General features: G+C 43.3%; 1 protein-coding gene and 1 pseudogene across 1 annotated transcript in view; one reads left to right on the top strand and one right to left on the bottom strand.

Annotated features, from left to right (window-relative positions):
• Window positions 1-20,610, top strand: part of RNF17 (ring finger protein 17) — a 1,983,649-nt gene that overhangs the window by 102,074 nt on the left and 1,860,965 nt on the right. The window contains exon 4 of the mRNA XM_069202301.1: window positions 15,374-15,438. Within this exon, the coding sequence (XP_069058402.1) occupies window positions 15,374-15,438 (65 nt within the window). The remainder of the gene's footprint in view (window positions 1-15,373; window positions 15,439-20,610) is intronic.
• LOC138249221 (DAZ-associated protein 2-like) lies at window positions 10,366-10,849 on the bottom strand (annotated as a pseudogene).

Below are 20,610 nucleotides of genomic sequence, written 5' to 3'. Positions count from 1 at the left end.
ACTTAGGTGGTGGAGTCCTCGTTCAGATGTCATTTGTGGCCGCCTTCTCAGTTTGAAATAGCCCACTGTGGCAGCCTTGGAACTTTGTCTGGCAGCATCAGCACCCACTCGCTTTGAGCTGCAGCAGGCTGGGTTGATGCAAGATGAAACACTATCTCTCTCCTTACTGGTCTAGACTTGCCTCTTGGAAGGACCAGGCACTCTTTCCTTCTCTCATAGGGTGGTTGGGCTTCTTGATTTCTTAACTCTCTCCTTCATTTTTGCACTAGAAAGTAGGGACGTCAGGTAACGTCCCCTCACCTTTAGAAGACTAGGTTATTAAGCCAACACTAGTCCATGTTTGAGAACTGTGCAAAACACTCCCTTCCTTGGTCAAGAAGGACCTGGGCACTGGAACCAAGTGAGCTGTGTTCGATACCACATTTAAACACTTTTTCCTGACAGGGGCTATGGTTCCATTGTCTTAAAATTTAGAACCAGTTTGGGCTGACTCTTCAAGTGTCTTCCTCAAGTTGCTCGTCAGGCACCGCCTATGTGTAAAGTAGCACCGGAGCAGTCTCTAATCAGGAGCACCCACAGCACAGGAACAATAAAGTGTGATTTTTCTCCACCAGGGTGTCTGACTAAAGCACACTCAAAATACATGTGAGATTTCAGTGCAAGGTGTGGGTTTTCAGGTAACAGCAGAACTTTAAAAGGTATTGGTAATTAAGACCACATTCTTACACTCACTGAGACACAAATAAATAGGTTTGTTCAAATTTTAAAATCGGTGGCAGGAACACCTCTGCATTGTCCGGTGGTGTTAGACTCATGGAGAAACTGTGACAGCAGAGCGGCGCTCCCTCCTTTGTACACAGAGCATTGGTTCCTGGCATAAGGATATATAAGAGGAGTTTATTATGACAATTTAGAATCTAATTGACAATAGCTAAGGGTTACAGAGGCTGTAGGTCCTGAAGAAGGCCACTGACCTTATCCAACATAGTTAGGACAGCAGAAACATGTTGACCATATCAGGGTTTATAGGGATACTAAATCCCCCACCTTCATCCCCATATATATATATTGTCTTGAGGTTATTTTAGTACTTTACTTGGGAACTTATTTTAGCTTGGGCCTGCGGTCTGTGCCCCTTTGCCTAGGTTATTTCATTTACTCCTTTTTATTATTTTAGCATGCCTTCATTTTTAGCAGAGATGTTTTTAAAATTATTTTTATCAGCTGCCTTTCCATCCAGAATGTATTCGTTCTTTTGCATGACATTTTATCTTGTGCTTTGCCCAAGGCTGTACATAATTTACTGAGTATTGCTTGTCCAAAAGTACGATGTCTACCTTACACAGCAAAGACGCATCATCACATCAGGGCAGTTCTCAGAACAACGCGTTTTGTTATAAACCAGTATACTGCCACAAACCAGGTTAGAGGGGACATTCCAGCCATCCATCTCACGCTGGACCATGTTGTCCCAGCTCTGCTTTACTTGGCCTTGTTGCTCCATCCACTTGGGAGGTCTGCCAGCAGACCACATACAAACCCCTGCTTAAGATTCAGGTACTAGGGATGGGGCTTCCTTGCAGAGACTAGTATGGGTAAATTAGGGCCTACACTGTTAACGCTCTCATGTTGATTTTTAGTGGTGCAGGTAGGCATTTTAGATTCACTAGTGTGACAGGATATTGGGACTTATATGTCTGATGTTCACAATGATAATTATGTTGTTTCATCTTCCTAATAATCGCATTTCATGCCTTTTTGTATTGAATGCTGTTGCTTCAATAAATGTATTGAAGCAACTCCTGCTTCTGTTTGACTTTGCCTATATGAGACTTATGTAACAGAGAAAGGGGGAAAAGACCTGTTCCACCACGACTTCCCGGAGAAGCCTTAGTGTCATGCTACGACAGATCACCTTTACTTTTGGATGTGGGTAAGGGTGAGGTGCTGCTAGCTAGCCGAGAGGGTTATGCCGACAGCTACCAAATGGTGTGGGTTAGACTGTCCCCCATACTGTGGTGCTGCCACCTGAAACCAGTAGTCTCATCCCCATGACGAGTCCTACAACATGGGCCCCACCAGCATTGGTTAGGCATTAACTTTATGGTTCTCCCAAGTATCTGCCTCTTTATGTACTAAAGGCACTGTAATTAGCGTATATGGAGAAGTCCGTGGTATTAGGAAATATCCTCCTTAGCTAAATACCTCTCTTAGGCTGTAGATTGTTCAGGCTTGAAGCTTAAAAAAAGGATTTCCCCATATTGGTGTTTCTAGCTCTTTACTGTTTAATATGGCAGACCCTCAACTGGTAGCAATTGCACCAGACATGAGACAACCTCTCTCGCAACATTTATTAAACCATGAGCTCACTGCTGAGGGGTGGGGAAGTTGCGTTCGTTGTTGAGGCACACAACGCATACAGAACGCATACAGAACTAACATTTTCTGTTGCTGGGTCGTCTTTCCAGCAGTAGATGGAAACACAAATACATTTCACAATAGCAAATACACATGCACGATATAGACCATATGCATATTTAGAAATAGCACTATCTTTTCAAGAAGGCCAAAATTGGCTTGATGACACCCTATTGCACGTTCCACAAAACGTTAGACTAGGTACTTTGTGTAAGGAAGGTCCTACATGGTCAGAGTCGGCCGCATATACTCCACATCCTAATGTAGGAAACTGATAAGCAGCGGACGTATGCCGTTTATATAATCATTTAGTAGAAATTTATAGACACTTAATACAATTTGTATTGCAGACCTCAAAACTCGCCCTAGCAAGGGCTGCTCTGGCGCAACCATATTTTGCTACAGCAGGAATAAATCCTGCAACTGTGCATTCCATAATGGGTAAGGTACCCACAAAACGTGAAGATGTCCCGTTTTGGTTAGCACAAAAGATAAGTGCTTGGAAAGCAGTGGTTCCCCATACGGAACCCCAAGATAAACATAGAATTCTCAGAATGTGCTTGCCCTTTGGGATGGTTCTCTCAGTGGACAATTGTGCCACATGGGGTGCGGTATTTGCTGCACTGTATACTACTGCACATGGTACACAAACAGTTTCAAATCTTCCAGACGTGTTAAAGCAAATTCGAGATGAATACGAAGCTGCCCTTGTCCTGGATTTGGGGATGCAGTTGATGGGTAGTTTTGCCACAGTCCTCAATAATATTAAATAATCTTAAACGGGAAGCAGTAACATTAGCAGTACACCAGAGGCTCTGTGATGTTCCTCGTCAGGCCCAAGAACGCGAGCTGCCAAAGATTGTTTGAAACCTGTACAAGTATGTGGGGATAGTCTGGGTGTCAGACCAGGTAAACCACAGTTACAAGATGAATCCAATAAAGATTCTACGAAACAAGCACAAAAGGGTTCTAAAGTATGCTGGGCTAAAAGAAAACAAAATAAAGAATATAAAATCAAGAGGAGACTCTCCATGGTCGGAGACCTCTGAGAATCGCTAAAATCTTAGAAATAGGGAAACTTTAAAAACACCCGACAGATGCCAATGTATTGACACTCGCCAATCTTGTTCCTTTCAGGACTCGCCCGACAAATGCAGTGAGAGGGAAGGGCGGTCTGAACACCAAAACAAGTATGTGTAAGGAGTCACAACACTCATCTGAAGTTTCAGTCAAAAAGGCAGAGAAAATTCCACAACCAAAACTCCAATTTAAAAATAAAAAAGGTTACAGCCATTTCAGCGAATAAAATGCCACACATATTGAGAACTTTACTGAAGAATAGGATGCAGGCATTTACTCTGGTAGACAGAGCGACAGAGGTCACAACAGTTTGCCAGAATCTTCATGAGCTTCTGGATGTGGCAGCAACTAACAACTTTCTTGAAGTCCAAACGACAGACAGGCGCGTCTCCCCACCCAACAGGGTTTACAAATTAAAAATGGAAATCAAGGGAGATATAGAGGTCACTATTAAAGTTATATTTTGGGGAAGATTAACACTTAGTTATGATACCCAACTGACAGAAAAAGGTTTGCCACCTGAATTTGTCTATAATCTCCCCCAAGGGGAAGTTGTCATTTTGCCTTCATTCTCAGTCGTCGTTCCAGATGTGCTAAAAGAAGCTCATGCTGTAGATAGCCATGTGGAGTCGGATAGAGATTCCCCTTACCATGTTATATCAATTACGTCAACACCACAGGTCCAACCACAATACTCCATTAAACCTGAGGCTAAAAAAACTAGTGAGAGAAACACACACACACTTGAAGACCAGGGAGTAATTGACCCCTGCGTATCAACAAGAATAAACTTTTGTGTCCTGTAGCTAATCCAGACCATTCATACAGAATAGTCTTAGATTACAGATACCTCAACCGTGATGCACACACATTTGCAATACAAAATGCATACAGCACTTATTAATAAATTAGTGTGCAAAAAATACAAAACAAACTTGAATATTTCAAACAGCTTTTTCTGACAGGACTTGGTACCTGAAAGTCAGGATTTCAGTGCCTTCAGTGTGCTTGGCTTTCAAAGGAAATTTTGTTGACTCCCTCAAGGGTATAAGAACAGTCCAGTGTTGTTCTCAGCCCATGTAACATCAGTACTACATGATAAACCCCAATGCCTTGTATTATGCATATGGTATCTACCTCATAGATGACAACCTCAGAACACAGCTAAAACGGGTGGACCACAGTGTTGTGGGATCTGCCGAATAGGACTACAAATTTAACTTCAAGAAAACCAAAATTGCTTTTCTCAGTGTCCTAGTTTTGGGATACAAGTTATCAGATGAGGGAAGGAGTTTGACACTCCCCTTATTGGAAAAGTGTGCACAGTTACAAGCTCCCAACACTGTCAAAAAGCTGCAGTCTTTATTGGGCTTTTTAAACGTCTGCATAACTTAGATTCCAAAATATGCACAATGCATAAAACCTGTCTGACTTAAAACATGCAGATTTTTCAGGAAAACATTGGACACCTTAACATACACGCATTCTTAGAAATTTACAAGACATGCTTGAAGCTAAACATTTACATACATGTGACAACAAAACAAACTTGGTGGTCAGTCATTTCTGGTGCCATTGAGTTCATCGATGTAACATTTGATGAGGGTGACACCATACCCATAGGTTACAAATCACTTGGATTTCCCGATTTCAATGTTGAGCAGTGTTTTGCACCCACAGAGAAAATTCTGACTGCTGTCCATATGGCTTTCATAAAAGAGATGTCTTGCCCAGGGGAAACACATCATTGTTGTTATCCGAATACCAGCCCTTGATGGTGTTACCAAGGCTAGTGTCTCAAAAGCAAATGCATTACATCCACATGGATCCAGTGGACAACGTCTCTGACTGCCACTGATGTTGACTGTTTTTGTTCCAAAACTTCAGACCATAGAATTCCTTCAGTATGAACTTGAATACCCGATGTCAACAAACATCTTGCTTCTTGAACAATACCGGATCATCATCTATGCTGATGTTTCACCCCAACCAGCTGTAGGTATCAAACACCAATACTCCTCCGCTTGCACAGCAGTGAGAGGGCTAACGAGGGAAGGAAAAGTCCTCCATCAGCATACCTACATGCAAACCCTAAGAGACTGTACTGCACAACTTCTAATGCTGTCACTGAAGCACACAGATCTTGAACTTTCTACATTGATTGTATGTGATTCGTACTATTGTGTCCTGTCCTTCAATGGAAACAATATTGGTGACAAAATTGATCCACAGATTGAAAAGGGAACACCATCAAGCACAAATTCTAGTGGGGAAGGGCAGCAGATCTTAAAGACAAGCTATCAAAGGCCCATGTAGTTCATCCATTGGTTCACCAATGTGTTGGAGTACACGTTGCAGAAAATTCTTTGGCCGATGAGGCTGCCAATCTGCAGTAGCTACAGCTTCTGCTGTTGTGATTCATCGCCCAGTCTCGTATGAGAATGAGTAAACACTGGCTACTGTAAATGCTTAGGCTGACAGCAAGCCCTTACGAAAGGCATATCCTTTAAATATTACTACAACTTAAGTGCCCTAAACATTGCATTTGCAACAATACCAGGGGTGGGTGATCATGTGGTCCCCAACCAAGACCAGAGACTAGATCTCATAAAAGCATAGCATGAGGGGGTTGCCTCTGCCCATGCTGATGTCGCAGCTGCTATCTCACTTTTGCAGAAATGCCATTGGTGGCCAGGTCTATACAAGCAAACCAGACAGTATTTCCCTGGAGAGGAGGGCATCTACCCCTGGATGGGGCCATTCACCCCAGCAGATCTAGTTTTATCAGAGGTTAAGCCTGTGCAGTCTAGGATCCGTTTTGCCCATTTCAGTTATGCCTCAAGGCAGTAAGATAAATCAGTAGCCAATGCCAATGTCCAGGTGCGTGGCCTCGTAGTGGGTGGTGGAGGTTAAAGTCCCAGGTGACACCAACCCCAGGCTCTCCAAGCGGTGCCAGGGGCCAAAACGACAACGACCGAGCAGCGGTACGGAAACGCTGTACTAATTTCAATAGGCAGGGCGGTGAGGTTAAGGTTGAGGAAAAGAGCACCATTAGCAGGGTTATGGCATAAGTTGGTCAGCAGTGTAGGAAAGCTCAAAACACCCTCAGCATGCCCGTGGAATCAGCCTCCAGATGTCCAAGTCCGTGTACCCGGAAACCACAGTCACTCTGGTGGAATGCATGGACAGGAGGGCCCCAAAGAACCCTCTAGTGGGAAGGAATGTGGACACCTCCTGGCAAGGAAAAGTCACAGGGCGGTGTGTCCGGGCAGAGTTAACAGGCTGCTTTGTCAACCCTGATACAATCACAGGGGCCAGCTGAGAAGAAAGGACGCAGAGCACTATATCTACTCATTGTGCTTCCCCGCACATGAGCCTCCAGTTTCCAGCAATGCGCCCACCACATCGCCCGTCCCCATCCACCAGGAAGCGCAACTGGCAAGGCCAAAGACAGCGCAGGGCAGCGTGTTGCTCTTGGGGAAAGGGCGCCCGCAGTGCGGGATCATGCGGCACCTGGCCACAGCACAGGGTGTTCCTAAAAGTGTCACAGAGCCAGCACTCAGCGACCAGTGGTGCGCCCATCCGCAAAGTCTGCCGTGGCTACCACCACACTAGCCGCAGCAGCCTCCTCCAGTTCCAGATCACCAGGGGCCCAGCCAGTGAGGCCACAGGCAGCACAGGCCAGTATGGAGTCACGGGTGCCATCACCGACAACAGGACGTCCTCGGCTGGAACGGGGCCCTATGGGCGATGCAAGCCTAGGCCGATGGCTCTCCCACTGATGTTTGGGGTTAGTGGGGGGGAGCTGGGAAGGCACCCCCACTTTGTTCAGATTCCTCTGCAGTGGCGGCGATCGGCAGTGATGGGCCAGTCTGCAGCACCAACCGCTGTAGGCCCACAAGGCAGCCCAGGCCACACCCCACCAGGCACCCAAAGCACGGTGCATTCAGAGGTCCCGGCTCCGAAACTGTACCCTCTGGAAGATTCTGCCTCAGACAGCCTCAGTGTGCCATCCACAATGAGAATGAGGCGAGGATGGCAGTGATTTACACGTTGTTTGGGCGACCGCTGTCGGAGCCTCACATGAAGTCTATCATCTTGGTGGCGTTCTTGGCCACACCCCCATCAACCCAAACATTCACCTTTTAGCAGAGTACATACTGGGGGTGGAGAACGACTTTGCGGAGACCAGTCCACAAATGGGAACTCAACTCACAAGTTCTTAACCCACAGTGGGGTGACCCATACATAGATCTGTTTGCCACGGAGGAGAAGGTCCAATACTCTGACATCTCCTTCAGGTTCTCACAGTCCAGGGCAAGACACTATGGATGAGGTGGTCAGGGATATTTGCTTACGCTTTTCCATCTCTCCCACTGCTTCCCTTTGTGATTTATTCCTCAACCTTGTAACCCCTACATGGGCCAGGCAACCATGGTTCACTATGCTATGGGAACTCCAAGCAGTCGTACACCAGGTACTTCCTAATCGACAGGACCCTCTAACCCGCAACCAGGGAGCAGTAAGGCATCCAAATCCCAGATCTATCAATCTTGCGATCTGTTTCCTGTGGTCCTAGAGTTTGGATATTTAAGTCTCCCTGAGCAGTGAATGAATATTCTTTACAAAATAAGAAGTCCCACTACTAGAGCTTGATACGTGACAAGTGGACACATTTCGTTCACCATTGCCATTGAAAGAAGCGTATTGATCCTTTAACAGCCAAAGCTCAAAATATTTCTGCTACTTACTACATTTACATACCTCAGGGTTAGATTTCACTTCTATAAGACTACACCTGGCAGCAATCGCATATTTAAAAAATAGAGAACACTCCTCCATATTTCAAATTCTTGTGATCAAAGCTTTTCTAGAGGGACTCGAGTAATTCCGCCTAGGGTCCATTCTGCCCCAGCTTGGTATCACAATATTGTGGTAATATTTGAATGGGTCCCCCGTCGAAACCTCTTCACACTTTTCCCCTCCAATTCCTTTGCTGGAAAGTGACATTTCCTATTGCTATCACTTCACTCAGCCGTGTTAGTGAGCTTCAGAACCATTTTTCCAAATACGTAAGGATAAAATGATACTACGTACCAACTCTAAATTCCTACCAAAAGTGGTTTCTCAGTTCCACTTAAACCAATCTGTTGAAGAACTAGTATTCTTTCCTCAACCTGTAAAGAGCTTTACACACACTGGATGTAAAACGAACCCTTAACTATTATATTGATAGAATTCAGTAATTTAGAATGTTTCCTGTGGTCCTAGAGTTTGTATATTTAAGTCTCCCTGAGCAGTGAATGAATATTCTTAACAAAATAAGAAGTCCCACTACTAGAGCTTGATACGTGACAAGTGGACACATTTCGTTCACCATTGCCATTGAAAGCTTGGTATCACAATATTGTGGTAATATTTGAATGGGTCCCCCGTCGAAACCTCTTCACACTTTTCCCCTCCAATTCCTTTGCTGGAAAGTGACATTTCCTATTGCTATCACTTCACTCAGCCGTGTTAGTGAGCTTCAGAACCATTTTTCCAAATACGTAAGGATAAAATGATACTACGTACCAACTCTAAATTCCTACCAAAAGTGGTTTCTCAGTTCCACTTAAACCAATCTGTTGAAGAACTAGTATTCTTTCCTCAACCTGTAAAGAGCTTTACACACACTGGATGTAAAAAGAACCCTTAACTATTATATTGATAGAATTCAGTAATTTAGAAAAACACAACAACTTTCTGTTCCATCCTCTAACCCACATAAAGGGTCATTTCTAAATCAACTTTTATGTTGAATTGTCAAATGTATACAGACTTGTTATGCCGAAGCCAAAAACCGACCAGCTCCCCTAAAAGCTCACTCTACTCACAAAAAGGGAGCTTCCCTGGCATTTTTTGGGGACTATACCCATAGCTGACTTATGTAAAGCAGCAACATGGCCCACACTGCACACATTTACAAATAGGAATCACATGCACCCAACCCCCTCCCCAGACCGATTTTGGTTGCAATTGTTAACATTAAACATGACAATTTTGCATGACCACCTCTCTAGGATGCATCATCCGGAACATTCCATCCTCACCTGCCAAGCGAAAAACAATCTAACAATTACGTTTTTTCCTTCCAATTAAAATATTAATGAGAAAGGAGAGCTATGATCACCCTTTAAATAAACCACAAGGGATGAGTCTCAATTTTCATTAAAAGTATTTAGACCTAACATTTAATATATGTAGTGTACTAGGAATTCCCTCCCATTGTGTACAAGGCCAATCATTTCATAATTGAAGTCCTTAAACAACCAAGTCTCTCAAAGAGACCGTACATAAAAATGCAGGATAGAATCAAGCCCCCCAAAGAACTTTCATGAAGATCCTTACATGAAAAGATGAATCAAAAGGTTCAACATTTGCTTCTGACCAGAGGTTAAGGTGATGTAATGGGGGCAAAACTCTATGGTTCAAATTTATTTAAAAAATAGTTATTATTCCACCCAAAAGAGACACCTACTGTCAAGGGGAACAGAGTAGGCTCAAGCAGAATTACTTTTGGTTCTGCATAGGCACACTTTCTCTTGCATTTCTTTAACATTAAACAATGCATACTAAAACCCAGTGCCACTGGTTACAAAGGTGTCAGGACTTCTAAGCTGCTTTATTTAAACCATTCTAAAAGGGGCACACCTACCGGTACATAGATTAAAGATTGTGTACTGGAGAGCCATTGTAATTCATGCACCAGGAATACACACCATGTGTCTAAATTAACAGATTTAGGTTAAAATGACTGAAGAAGTACTTTTGTGAGAAGTGCTGATGGGATGTGATGTTTGCTCCTTGCAGGTGTGATTATCTTCATCAAATGGAGTAGCCACTATCTGAGCTGTCCACGAAGTAGTTGGCCTTCCTTTGTGTCACTACTACATTGGCACCTTTCATAGCTGCCAGCTGGGCTGCATTGCGAGGGCATCGTGGAGGAATGTTGGGTGATGCACCAAATCAAGCCCTAATAACGTACCCATCATCAGAGGATTGTGGTGCCTGGTGGGTAGACTGCTTTGATTGGATAATAAGCCATGGGCTCAGACTGTCCCATGGGGTCACCAGGCATAGACTGCACCATAGGAAGATGCAAATAAGTATCAGGATAGGGTGGAGACATGTGAGTGATGTTTAGTGCATGTAGAGGCATATAGCTATGGCGAAAGAGCTCAGTAAGCTGGAGGTGTATCAGTTTATGGAGGAGCCTGAGGAAGTTTCTTGGACTGTGGTACACAGGGGGTGCAGTAGGTGACTGGCCTGGATAACCAGGCTGTGACGGATACTGGCCTTCGTTGCTCATGTTGACTTCGTGTACTGAGCTTTCCTTTCCCGATGTTTTACGCTTCCTTGATACCCTTGGTATCTTTTTCTTACTTGTTTCTGCTCCTTCTTTGCCTTTGGCTCTCTTCTGGTTTAGCGATTTCGAATAGTGGAGTTGAGGACCATGTGCATTGCAAGCAAGAGGAGGTGTCACCATATCTTGTGATGCAAAAGACTTCCTCGAAGAAAAACAGCCTGCTCACTTCTGAGTCCAGCACTAGATAGCGGACCTATGCTAAGCGTATGCATATACAGCACTACATGCCACAAACAGATGCCTACTAGGTAAGTAAAAGTTTCCTTACCTCTCAGTGTGTTTTCGTACTGATGCATAAATCATAATTCTCTGAGAGAAAAACATGAATCAAAATAAATCTATTAGTCCTATTCCTTCAGATAAAATGAATGTAATGGATAGTCCAATTTCTAATAAATACAATTTTCTGATTGCCCTTGTTTAATGTTAATCATATATATTACCTGGATCCCATGTAAAAAATGCCAGCCAACACCTTTCACCATTCAGTTGCTTCTTCAGGGCTGTCAATGAACATAAAGAACACATAAATTAGGAGTTGTTTTGTTACAATAGATGAAATGGAGACACGTTTTTTACTACTTCTCTATTATAAAACAATAACATCTTTCAGTTCATTTTTACAGCTTTAAGAGACAATGATATACTGTTCTGAATTAATAATTCTTCTAATATAACCAGTTAAAATTTTGATTCTGTTATTTCTGTTAGAATACCAGATAATGATCCTGTGCATATAGTTACAAAATTGCACAAATGCTCATTAGAATTAATATAACCAAAAACACATGTTTAATTTAGTATCTTCGAGTTCACACTCTTTTTATTATGTGCAATTTTGTTTATGGTGGCATAAGGCCCTTTGGTCGCTAAACATGGGCTTGTTTTCCTGGGAGGTGATAACACATCCTTTAGGACATAGCCAGCAAGGTCTCACAACCTTGTTGAATTCAGAGTGCCCTTGCCCTTAATTTAGTGCAAGCAGGATGCTGCAAAATCTGTCTAGAGGGCCAGCCTTGACACAACTTACAAAGTGATTCATACCGTGGTCACCAGTCTTGTGATCTGGCACCATGCGTTGATGCATGCCACAGGTTCCTATGGTGATATTAAGGCATCCCTCATGGGCATGCCTTTAGATCACTGGTTCCCAACCTGTGGTCCGGGGACCCCTGGGGGTCCGCGAAGACTCCTCAGGGGGTCCGCGACGACTCCTCAGGGGGTCCGTGACTGCTTAGAAAATAAAACACTGTTAACAGATTGGGTCACCAGCTTTCAGTAATGACTTAGTGGGGGGTCCCCAGACTCCAATAATGATTCAGTGGGGGTCCCCGGGTTCAAGTGATCATAAAATGGGGGTCCACAGAAGTCAAAAGGTTGGGAACCACTGCTTTAGATCATTCCAGGTGCTTCAAAGGAAAGGCTAACCCTGCTTTTTAGAGCATTTTAAGGAAGCTGAATAACAGCCCTCGCTCTAGGAAATTTTTCACCAGCCCGTCAATTTCACCAACATTACAGAAATTCAGAGGGTAGATGTGAGATTTCGTTTAGTACCAGTGCTGGCCCTTGAACCCATGAGCAGCCAGCTCAGACGTTTTGCTGCTCCTTACTATGTGGTGGTATCCACTGTCCTGGACACCACCAAGAACAACAATCCTCAACCTCCTCTTCTGCCACAACAGCTGCTAAGCGTCCATGATTTCCCTTTCCAGGTAAATGTTCAGCAGGTAGGAGGGCAGGATTCCAAAAACAGCTGGGGAGTTATATCTTTGGGTCAGTGGATTACTGCAAATTTTTCTTAGGTATTTCACCCAGTCTTTCAGATCGGCCCCTTTTGCATCCCACCTGTTTCACTCAACTTTCATTGGTTTGTGATTTCATGCTTCTGCAGGATGTTCAGTGTCTTTTGGCCTGATGGACGAGAGAGAGACAGAGGTGGTAAAAGCCAAGAGGCATTACACCCACTTTTTCATGGTCACCAGAAAGGATTGAAGACCCATGTTGATTTTAGACCTTTTGACTCCTAAATGGTTTGCTATGGAAGGACAAATATTCAAGATTCTTAGTTTGGCCCAGGTTCTTTCTGTTCGACATTGAAGCGACTGGATGGTGTCCTTGAACTTACAGGATAGTAGTACTCTCCTTTGGCCTCAACTCCTCCCTTAAGTTGTTCACGAAAGTCATGGTGGTTGTGGCCCATTTTTGCAGGTCGGATACAGATATATTCCCATTACTTGCCGATTGGCTGCTGAAGACTGGCTTTCCCCAGTCAGTCACAGACCACCTCTTGATGACAGTCCATTTTCATTCATCCATGGGGTTTTCCTTCCCATTTTACTCCTCAAAGGATTATCTTCTTAGGAGCCATCCTGAACATGATTGGTTTCAGGGTCCTTCCATAACTTTACAAGTCTGGGACATGTAGGATATGATTGCGATGTTTCAATCTCAGTCACGGGCTCTGACGCAGACTTTAAGGCTTCAAGGGCTCCTGGCGTCATGCATCCTCCTGGTCTCTTGTACTTGCTGACACATGGACCTTGAAATGAACCCTCCATTTTCAGTGGGCTCACCACAAGGACTGTCTGTCTGACAACATCTGTATCTCAAACAAAGCAGCCTAGTACCTTCAGTTCTGGCAGGTGGCAGTCTGTTCTCCCTACCCCAATTAAAATAGGGTTTTCCACCAGTGCTGAAAACAAGTGTCAACATTGTTGCATACTGAGGTTTTCTCCAAGAGGATCCTTAAGGGGCACATCTTGATTGTAGTGAGGTGCACAATTCTTGCATGCCTTTCCTCTTCTACCTCTTCTGCACAGAGTTTTGAATAGGATCAGGACAGACTGGGCTTGGACCATCCTGATAGCTCCAGATTGGACCAGGAAAGTGTGGTACTCTGGGCTGTTGAGCTGCATCATCTGCCCCTTAATCCGCCTAACTCTTCAGATGGATCTCCTGTCTCAGCAACAGAGCAAAGTGATCCACCCTAATCTGTGCAGCTTGCATTTTCAAGTGTGTTGGTTCAACAGTGAAAAGTGAGCAGCAGCAACTTAACCTGTAGTTAGTAATTCTTTCAGCTAGACCCACTTTCAACCAGCTTTATCTTTGTTAGGTGTTGGGAGAAATTTTGTCCTGGAGTGGGGACCATAAACTTCATCCACCACAGGCTTAAGTTATCAGATGTTTATCTTTGGTGCAGCAGGGCTTTTCAATGGGCAAAGTTAAGGATTATATGTTCACCCTGTTACCCTTCTTACCTTTTACATGATAAGCCTTCTTAATTCAAGTCTGACTCATGCACGTGTTTCTACCAATGCTTCTCATTATGCCTGAGTGGGACTTCAACCTGGTTCTAGGGTTTGTATTGAGCATGGCTTTTGAACCATGCACTGCTATTCCCTGTGACTGTTTACCATCATGACTTTTGTTTTCTTTTCATGTTTACTTTGGTGTACCATATCAATGAGCTGCAGTCGCTATAAGTGCAACCCCTCCAAACCACCACATTTCCTAATAAATACAGTGAGTACGCAGGCTTCTTTTTTGCAGAGCCTTGAATTGCACTTCCACGTTGGTCGATCACCCTCACTACTTTCTTTTCTCTCTTCCTTTGTTTCTCTAAGGAGGAGGAGAGGATACCCCCGATAGCCTTGAGAGCTCTCAGGTTTTACATTGTGTGCAAATGATTACTGGGCTGACAGCCAGCTTTTTGTGGGCTTTGCTGGTGCTAAGAAAGGGAATATCGTGCAGAAGCAAACCCAGTCCCGATGGATTGTCCTGTCTATGCACAGGCCAAGAAGGAGGCTGCTGAAGGCCTTTTAACTCATTCCACATGGTCCAAGGTTGCTTCAGCAGCATTGGTGACGGATGTTCTGGTATTAAACATGAGCTTTGCTTCCATAAGGGTGTCTGCACATATGAACTGCCTCAACAGTCAAGTCCGCAGAGAGGGCTATTTTGCTCTCTCTTTCTTGCAGGACTTATTTATAAGAGTCCAGTACTTAGACCTTCCATTTTTTAGGAGATACTGCTTGGGTAGCTATTCAGAACAAGTTATGTATCTCTGGCAGTGCTTTTTTCTGGGTGATTCTTGAACCAGAAATCCCTCCATGTTCTGTGGAGTGGGCTTCTGCAACTGTTAAAAAGGCTCAAAGTTATATTTGGCACACTATCACGTGCGCAGAAGAGTTTGATAACATAAGTTGACACACATGAGTAACACCTATATTTGGCTTTTTTGCCATCACACCCGGAGGTGGCTGCTGGTGCACTGGAGCAATTGCCTTGTTCTTTTTTCCATTATCATCTTTACATATGCTTCTTCCAAGTTGCATTTAATTGGTGTTGCCTTACTGCCTAATTCTAATGTCTGTATATTTAAACTATATAGGAAAACAGAAAACAGTTGATTATAAACTCTTGTTTTAGACCTCTTATGCTTAATTCTTGCTTTTCCCTACACTACAGGCAAACCTCTGAAGCGAGGGCAGCCAATTGTACTATGTCAAACGCAGGACACACAAATGAAGGATGTAAGTTTTCTTTAATGTCATCAACAAAAGCTGCTTAAAGTTTTCAGCCTGTGAGAGTTTCTGGTTTATTAATTGACATTGGTGGTTCTATGACTTATTTCAGCAATACCAATAGGCATGTTTGTGTGAATTAAGTTTACCTTATCTTTTGTGGGATAATTCAGTGACCTCATGAGCAACCTTTTTTCATCCTGTTGGCAGCTTAGTATAGTATTTTCAAGAATTTGTCGTATGGTTGTAGTGCTTATTCATTGATTGTGTATGGTTGTGGTTATGAACAGTGAATGGGAGCAGTTGAATGCATGGATGACTAATTGAGTGAATGGACAGATGGCCAAATGAATGGGTGCATAAATGTATGAAGAGTTTAAGGACAGTAAGGCAATCAGTGCAGTAAAAATCGTTGTAAAGTAGAGAACTGAGTGGATCAGAAATGAGGAGCTGGAGATGGAGGGGGTACCACACCTGTACTTTATATACCCTGACATATAAAACTTCTAAAGAGATGTCCCCTGATATTCATACATTTTCCTGTTGCACTTAAGGTTTTTGCATATCTCTAAAATGGACATTGTGTGTGCTGTCTCGCATGCAATGTTTAACACAGTTTTAATTAAAGGTCAGTGGCATTAGAAAAATGGAACTGTACAGTATTGCTTAGTTTCCTGAAATAATTATTTTATTCGTATATATTTACTTACCTTCGCTCCAGTCTCGAAGAGAAAAGAAGTTAGGGGGTAAGTGCCTCTTCCTCCTGTCCCTCACTTTTACAGACTCCTTGAGCACAGTCTCTTAGCTTACATCAGAACTAACAAGGGTCATTTAGGTAATCCCAGATCAGAAAGATCTCAGGGCTAGTCACTGTTGATATGCAACAGCCAGCAGTGCAGGAAGAGGATGATCTGTGATACTCACTAGAGAAGTGGAACCAGCACTGAACAAATTAATTAGTTTACAGCCGTATCTGGTAGAACCAATGTTATACTGGAGTCCAAAACCATGGAAAAGTAAAGGCAGGCATGGCTGTGTGAGAGTTACTCTCTTGCGCAGTGTGACTATGATTTCCTAAATAACTCTAGCCCTGTATAAAGCACATATGCACCACTACACACACCCTCCGATCTACGCATATCCCTCAGATGACGGTAGATAGGTGACCAATATTATGCAGAAGTTGACTGTTACAGGAGAGCACCAGTTGGCAGCTTCCTCACAATGGTATGGGTCTATTACCCTTATACTGTCATCACCTTTGGGCCACCAGGTCTGTGATGGTTTAATTTTGGCTTGCCTCCAATTGGCAGAGCTTAGCATGACTGAGTACAGGAAAATTGTTGTGAGCCTTCTGTGAACTCGAAAATGTTAAAGTTCATTAGAGGAAAAATATAGGGCAACAGATGAAATATTACAGGGCAGGTGTGCACAGCCTTTCCTATTCATGCAGATGAAATAAAAACTCAACACGAGCAGTTTGATTGTGCTACTTTTTTATGCCCCTCCTACACTAACAAGGCATGATGAAAAAAATGAGGAATGTAGTGATGGGTTTGCAGTGTGTCTAAGCATGCGTATGTGCAAGTATGTGCCTGATATGATGCTGGCCTTCCCTGAAGTTAAGAAAGTCCTCCATGGCATGCAGTTGGGTGCATGATCCTGAACATTGAAGAATGTACATGGGAAATTGTAGCCACTGTTAGTCCTTGTAGGGCAGTACTAAATAAAAGTGCTTGGGCAGTTGGAATAATTACTAAAGATGGAAAGCTGATTTTGAGGGCAAAATCTTGGTAGTTTCAGCAAAACACAGGTGATATCTTGTCTGGTTAGTGTGGTGGCAAAATGACTTATTTGCAACAAAAAAAAAATAACAGCACTCATTGCAAAATACTTTATTTCATGAAATTAAAGGGTAATATTTGGTGACTAAAGAGTACTTAGCTATTTCTTGAGACATAACTCATAGAAAAGGTAGTTACAAAATACCTGCAGGCACTCAGTTATGAAACGTCCCTTCTACATTAAATCATCACTCGTCATCATAAAGGAGGAGATAAGAGTTCTTGATGATACCCACCCTGTAGCTTTAATCCTCTTAGACCTGTCAGTGGCATACAACTCCATGGACCACAACTGCCTACTACAGGGTTTTGAAACTTTTATGGGAATTAAAGTGCCTGCCCTGGCAGTCAGTTCTGCAACATCTTTCACAACAAGTCAGATTTGGGCATTTCATATCAACTGAAATGAGATGGCACACACCACCACTTTGAGATGTTTAGTAAAAACACCTATGCTAAGCTTTTACAACCAAGTATACCGCATTTGTTCACTGGGTCTTGCACACCTAGATTATTGCAACAGCATGTACATAAGCTCCCTGAAGAAAAAACAAAAGAAACTTCAACCAGTGCAAAGTTCTACGACAAGACAAATACTAGGACTTAAGGTTGGATTACATCACACCTGCCTTCCAAACATGACATTGACCGTCAAAAACCTTCAAGATGCTTTATATTAGAGCATATACTGTCTTGAGGGCTGAAATATATTTCTCCAGTATTCTATCTTTCATAGATTCACATGCTTCAATCATTCCCCGTCCTTAAAGTGGGAGGCCCGTGGCAACCTAGAAAGCAGCAGAGTACAGTCTGCATGGAAGTCAATGTTAGAGACATTCACTTTTACAGCTTAATATCTTTAAAAACAATGCAAAGTCCAGCTATTCAGGTGACTGCACCCTTTACAACTCTCACCACAGATTTTCTGCCGCACGTCGTGTGATGGAGTCTCCCTGATCTCTGTTCAGTTTATCCTATCAAAACAGCTACTTTAAAGAGGTTTCTTCTCCGGTCAGATACATTTTTCATCTTATGTCAGCCTAGGATTGCCTGATCATGTGAGAATATCCTAAAAGAGGTTTATTTATGCATGTAACACCTTTGTTTATGTGGGACTTCAGAGTGCAGTCTCTTATTACCAGTGTATTTATTGTCTCTATCCTGAACACACAGTCAAAGACAATAAGATCTGCAGCACTTCCTCCCAGGTAACCCTTAAGGGAAGGGAGGGAAGACTACTTTTGTGGTTGCAGAGACTTAATTCTAAAGATCACCCAGTCTCTGAGGAAGAGTGATGACTGTGAGAAAACTGAAAAATCCCTCAAGAGCACAGATCACAAGAAGGCGAGCCTTCAGAACAGGCCAGAAAGGCCCTTAAAAAATCTCAGTATCAGCAAAGTAAAGAATCTGAGGAGATTTTGCAGAAGAAAATAAGATGTGTCTAAGGTTCCTTCAGAACCAACAATGGCATGTATTAAAGTTTATTTCATAAAAAATTTAAAATCAATTCCTTTGACAATAGAGACTGGTCCATACAATTGTAAATTTCTTCATTGACATCATCTGCCACCATGACATCGACATTTACTACAGCAGGGTCGCTGATAATTTCATTGTCACCGATAGTGTCAATGACTATAATATCGTATAAGTTACTGTCGACTGCACAGTTAACAAAGAAAAGCCTCTCTCAGTGACCTCATTGACGAAACCACCGTCAGCTGGCTTGGTGACAAACACTGACAACGGCATCATCATCGCAGAAGACACTGTCAACATGTCTCTAGCTGGGACATCTCCAATTGACATTCTTCCTGCCCACCCGTCTGTAGTAAACTTTTACCATTCCCATCAGTTCATTTGCTAGATTAGGCATCAGATGATAAAGACCTCCTTGGAATGGCTTATTGCCTTCAGAATTTCATGTCAAGTATCAAGATGAGGAAGATGACGACCATTCCTATCAAGATGAAACATATGTAGGTGAGCAGTCACCAGGACTCAACCTGCAGGACATGCTCTGGGATTATTAGACTTTTCCCACAACCTGCAGCATCTGAACCTACGTCACACCTGTGAGGTCTCCACAACCATAAACACCACTGACTCGTCCTTACTGGCTCTATCGGTACCCCCCTTATCAATTCTAGCATTGGAAAATCTGCCAGCAAATGACCCTGAAACTTCAGATGGAGCTCAAGAGGAAGGAGAGATAAGGTATCAGGCCTCAACCACTACTGAGTGGGATGAATATCTAATTCACACACCATCTCCGCTTGTTCTATCTCCAGTAGACACTCCTCTGTAAGACATAAAGGGCAACAAAGTGCTTCCATCTACTTTTAACCACCAGATAGAGGGACTGCTTCCTTTACAACTTTAGGGAGCCCATGAAGAAGTTTGTAAAGGCGATTCCCATATTAAGAGTTTTTCTGGCAAGAGTGCATTCGCACACTGAAGAACCCAGCCACTGTCAGCAGTCATGACAAAAAATATAAGGTTCCAGATGAGGCACTAACCTGGACAAGACAAAAAATATAAGGTGCCAGATGAGGCACTAGCATGCCTAGTAGGTCACCCTAAGCCAGTCTTGGTTATTAGTCAAGCAGCGCAAAGGCGTTGAAAGAATTCATCCACACCTATAACTGTGCTACTGGATAGAAATGGGTGCTGCCTTGACAAAATTGGCAAATGTTTTTCTAGCATGGAAACGCTCACAGTGCGAGCAGCCAATTCCATATTAACACTAGGAAGATTCTACAGACGGCTGTGATTGGATTTGGCACAATTTATAGATATCCTGCCAGAAGACTCTAAAGAAGACACCAAAAAGATGTTCCAAGATAGAGAAGAAACCTTTGCAGAGATAATAGACTGCACTATTGATATCTCCTCAGCAGTTAGCGGGAACAGCTGTGCTCAGAAGGCAAGCCTGGCTAAAAGCAACATCGTTCAGACCAAACGTCCAGGGTAAGATCTTGGATATGCCTTATGATGGAGTAGCATTGTTCGGCAATGGTCTGGTTCTTTCTTGTGTAACAGTTACTGACTGACTACTGTGGTATTGTAAGCGCTTTACATTCCTCCTGAGTTGCTCTCCACAGCTACCCCTAGAGAGCTTTGGTTATCTAGGCATCAAAACACTATCACTAAGGATTGTTTGGACTCCTTATAGGGTGCCACACCATAGTTGTACACCATAACTGAGCCAGCCTCCTATAGCTGGCACCCCCTACCAGTTCAGGGTTCTCTTCCGGATTAAAGTCTGCCCAACGTATATTCACCAAATGCCTAGCCCCTGTGGCAGCTCACCTAAGGCAGAAAGGAGTGAAAGTAT

The sequence above is a fragment of the Pleurodeles waltl genome, chromosome 8, assembly GCF_031143425.1.
Source record: "Pleurodeles waltl isolate 20211129_DDA chromosome 8, aPleWal1.hap1.20221129, whole genome shotgun sequence".
Classification (NCBI taxonomy): Eukaryota; Metazoa; Chordata; class Amphibia; order Caudata; family Salamandridae; genus Pleurodeles; species Pleurodeles waltl.
Note: the sequence above shows the minus strand (reverse complement) of the source record. Positions and strands in the feature narration are given on the sequence as shown.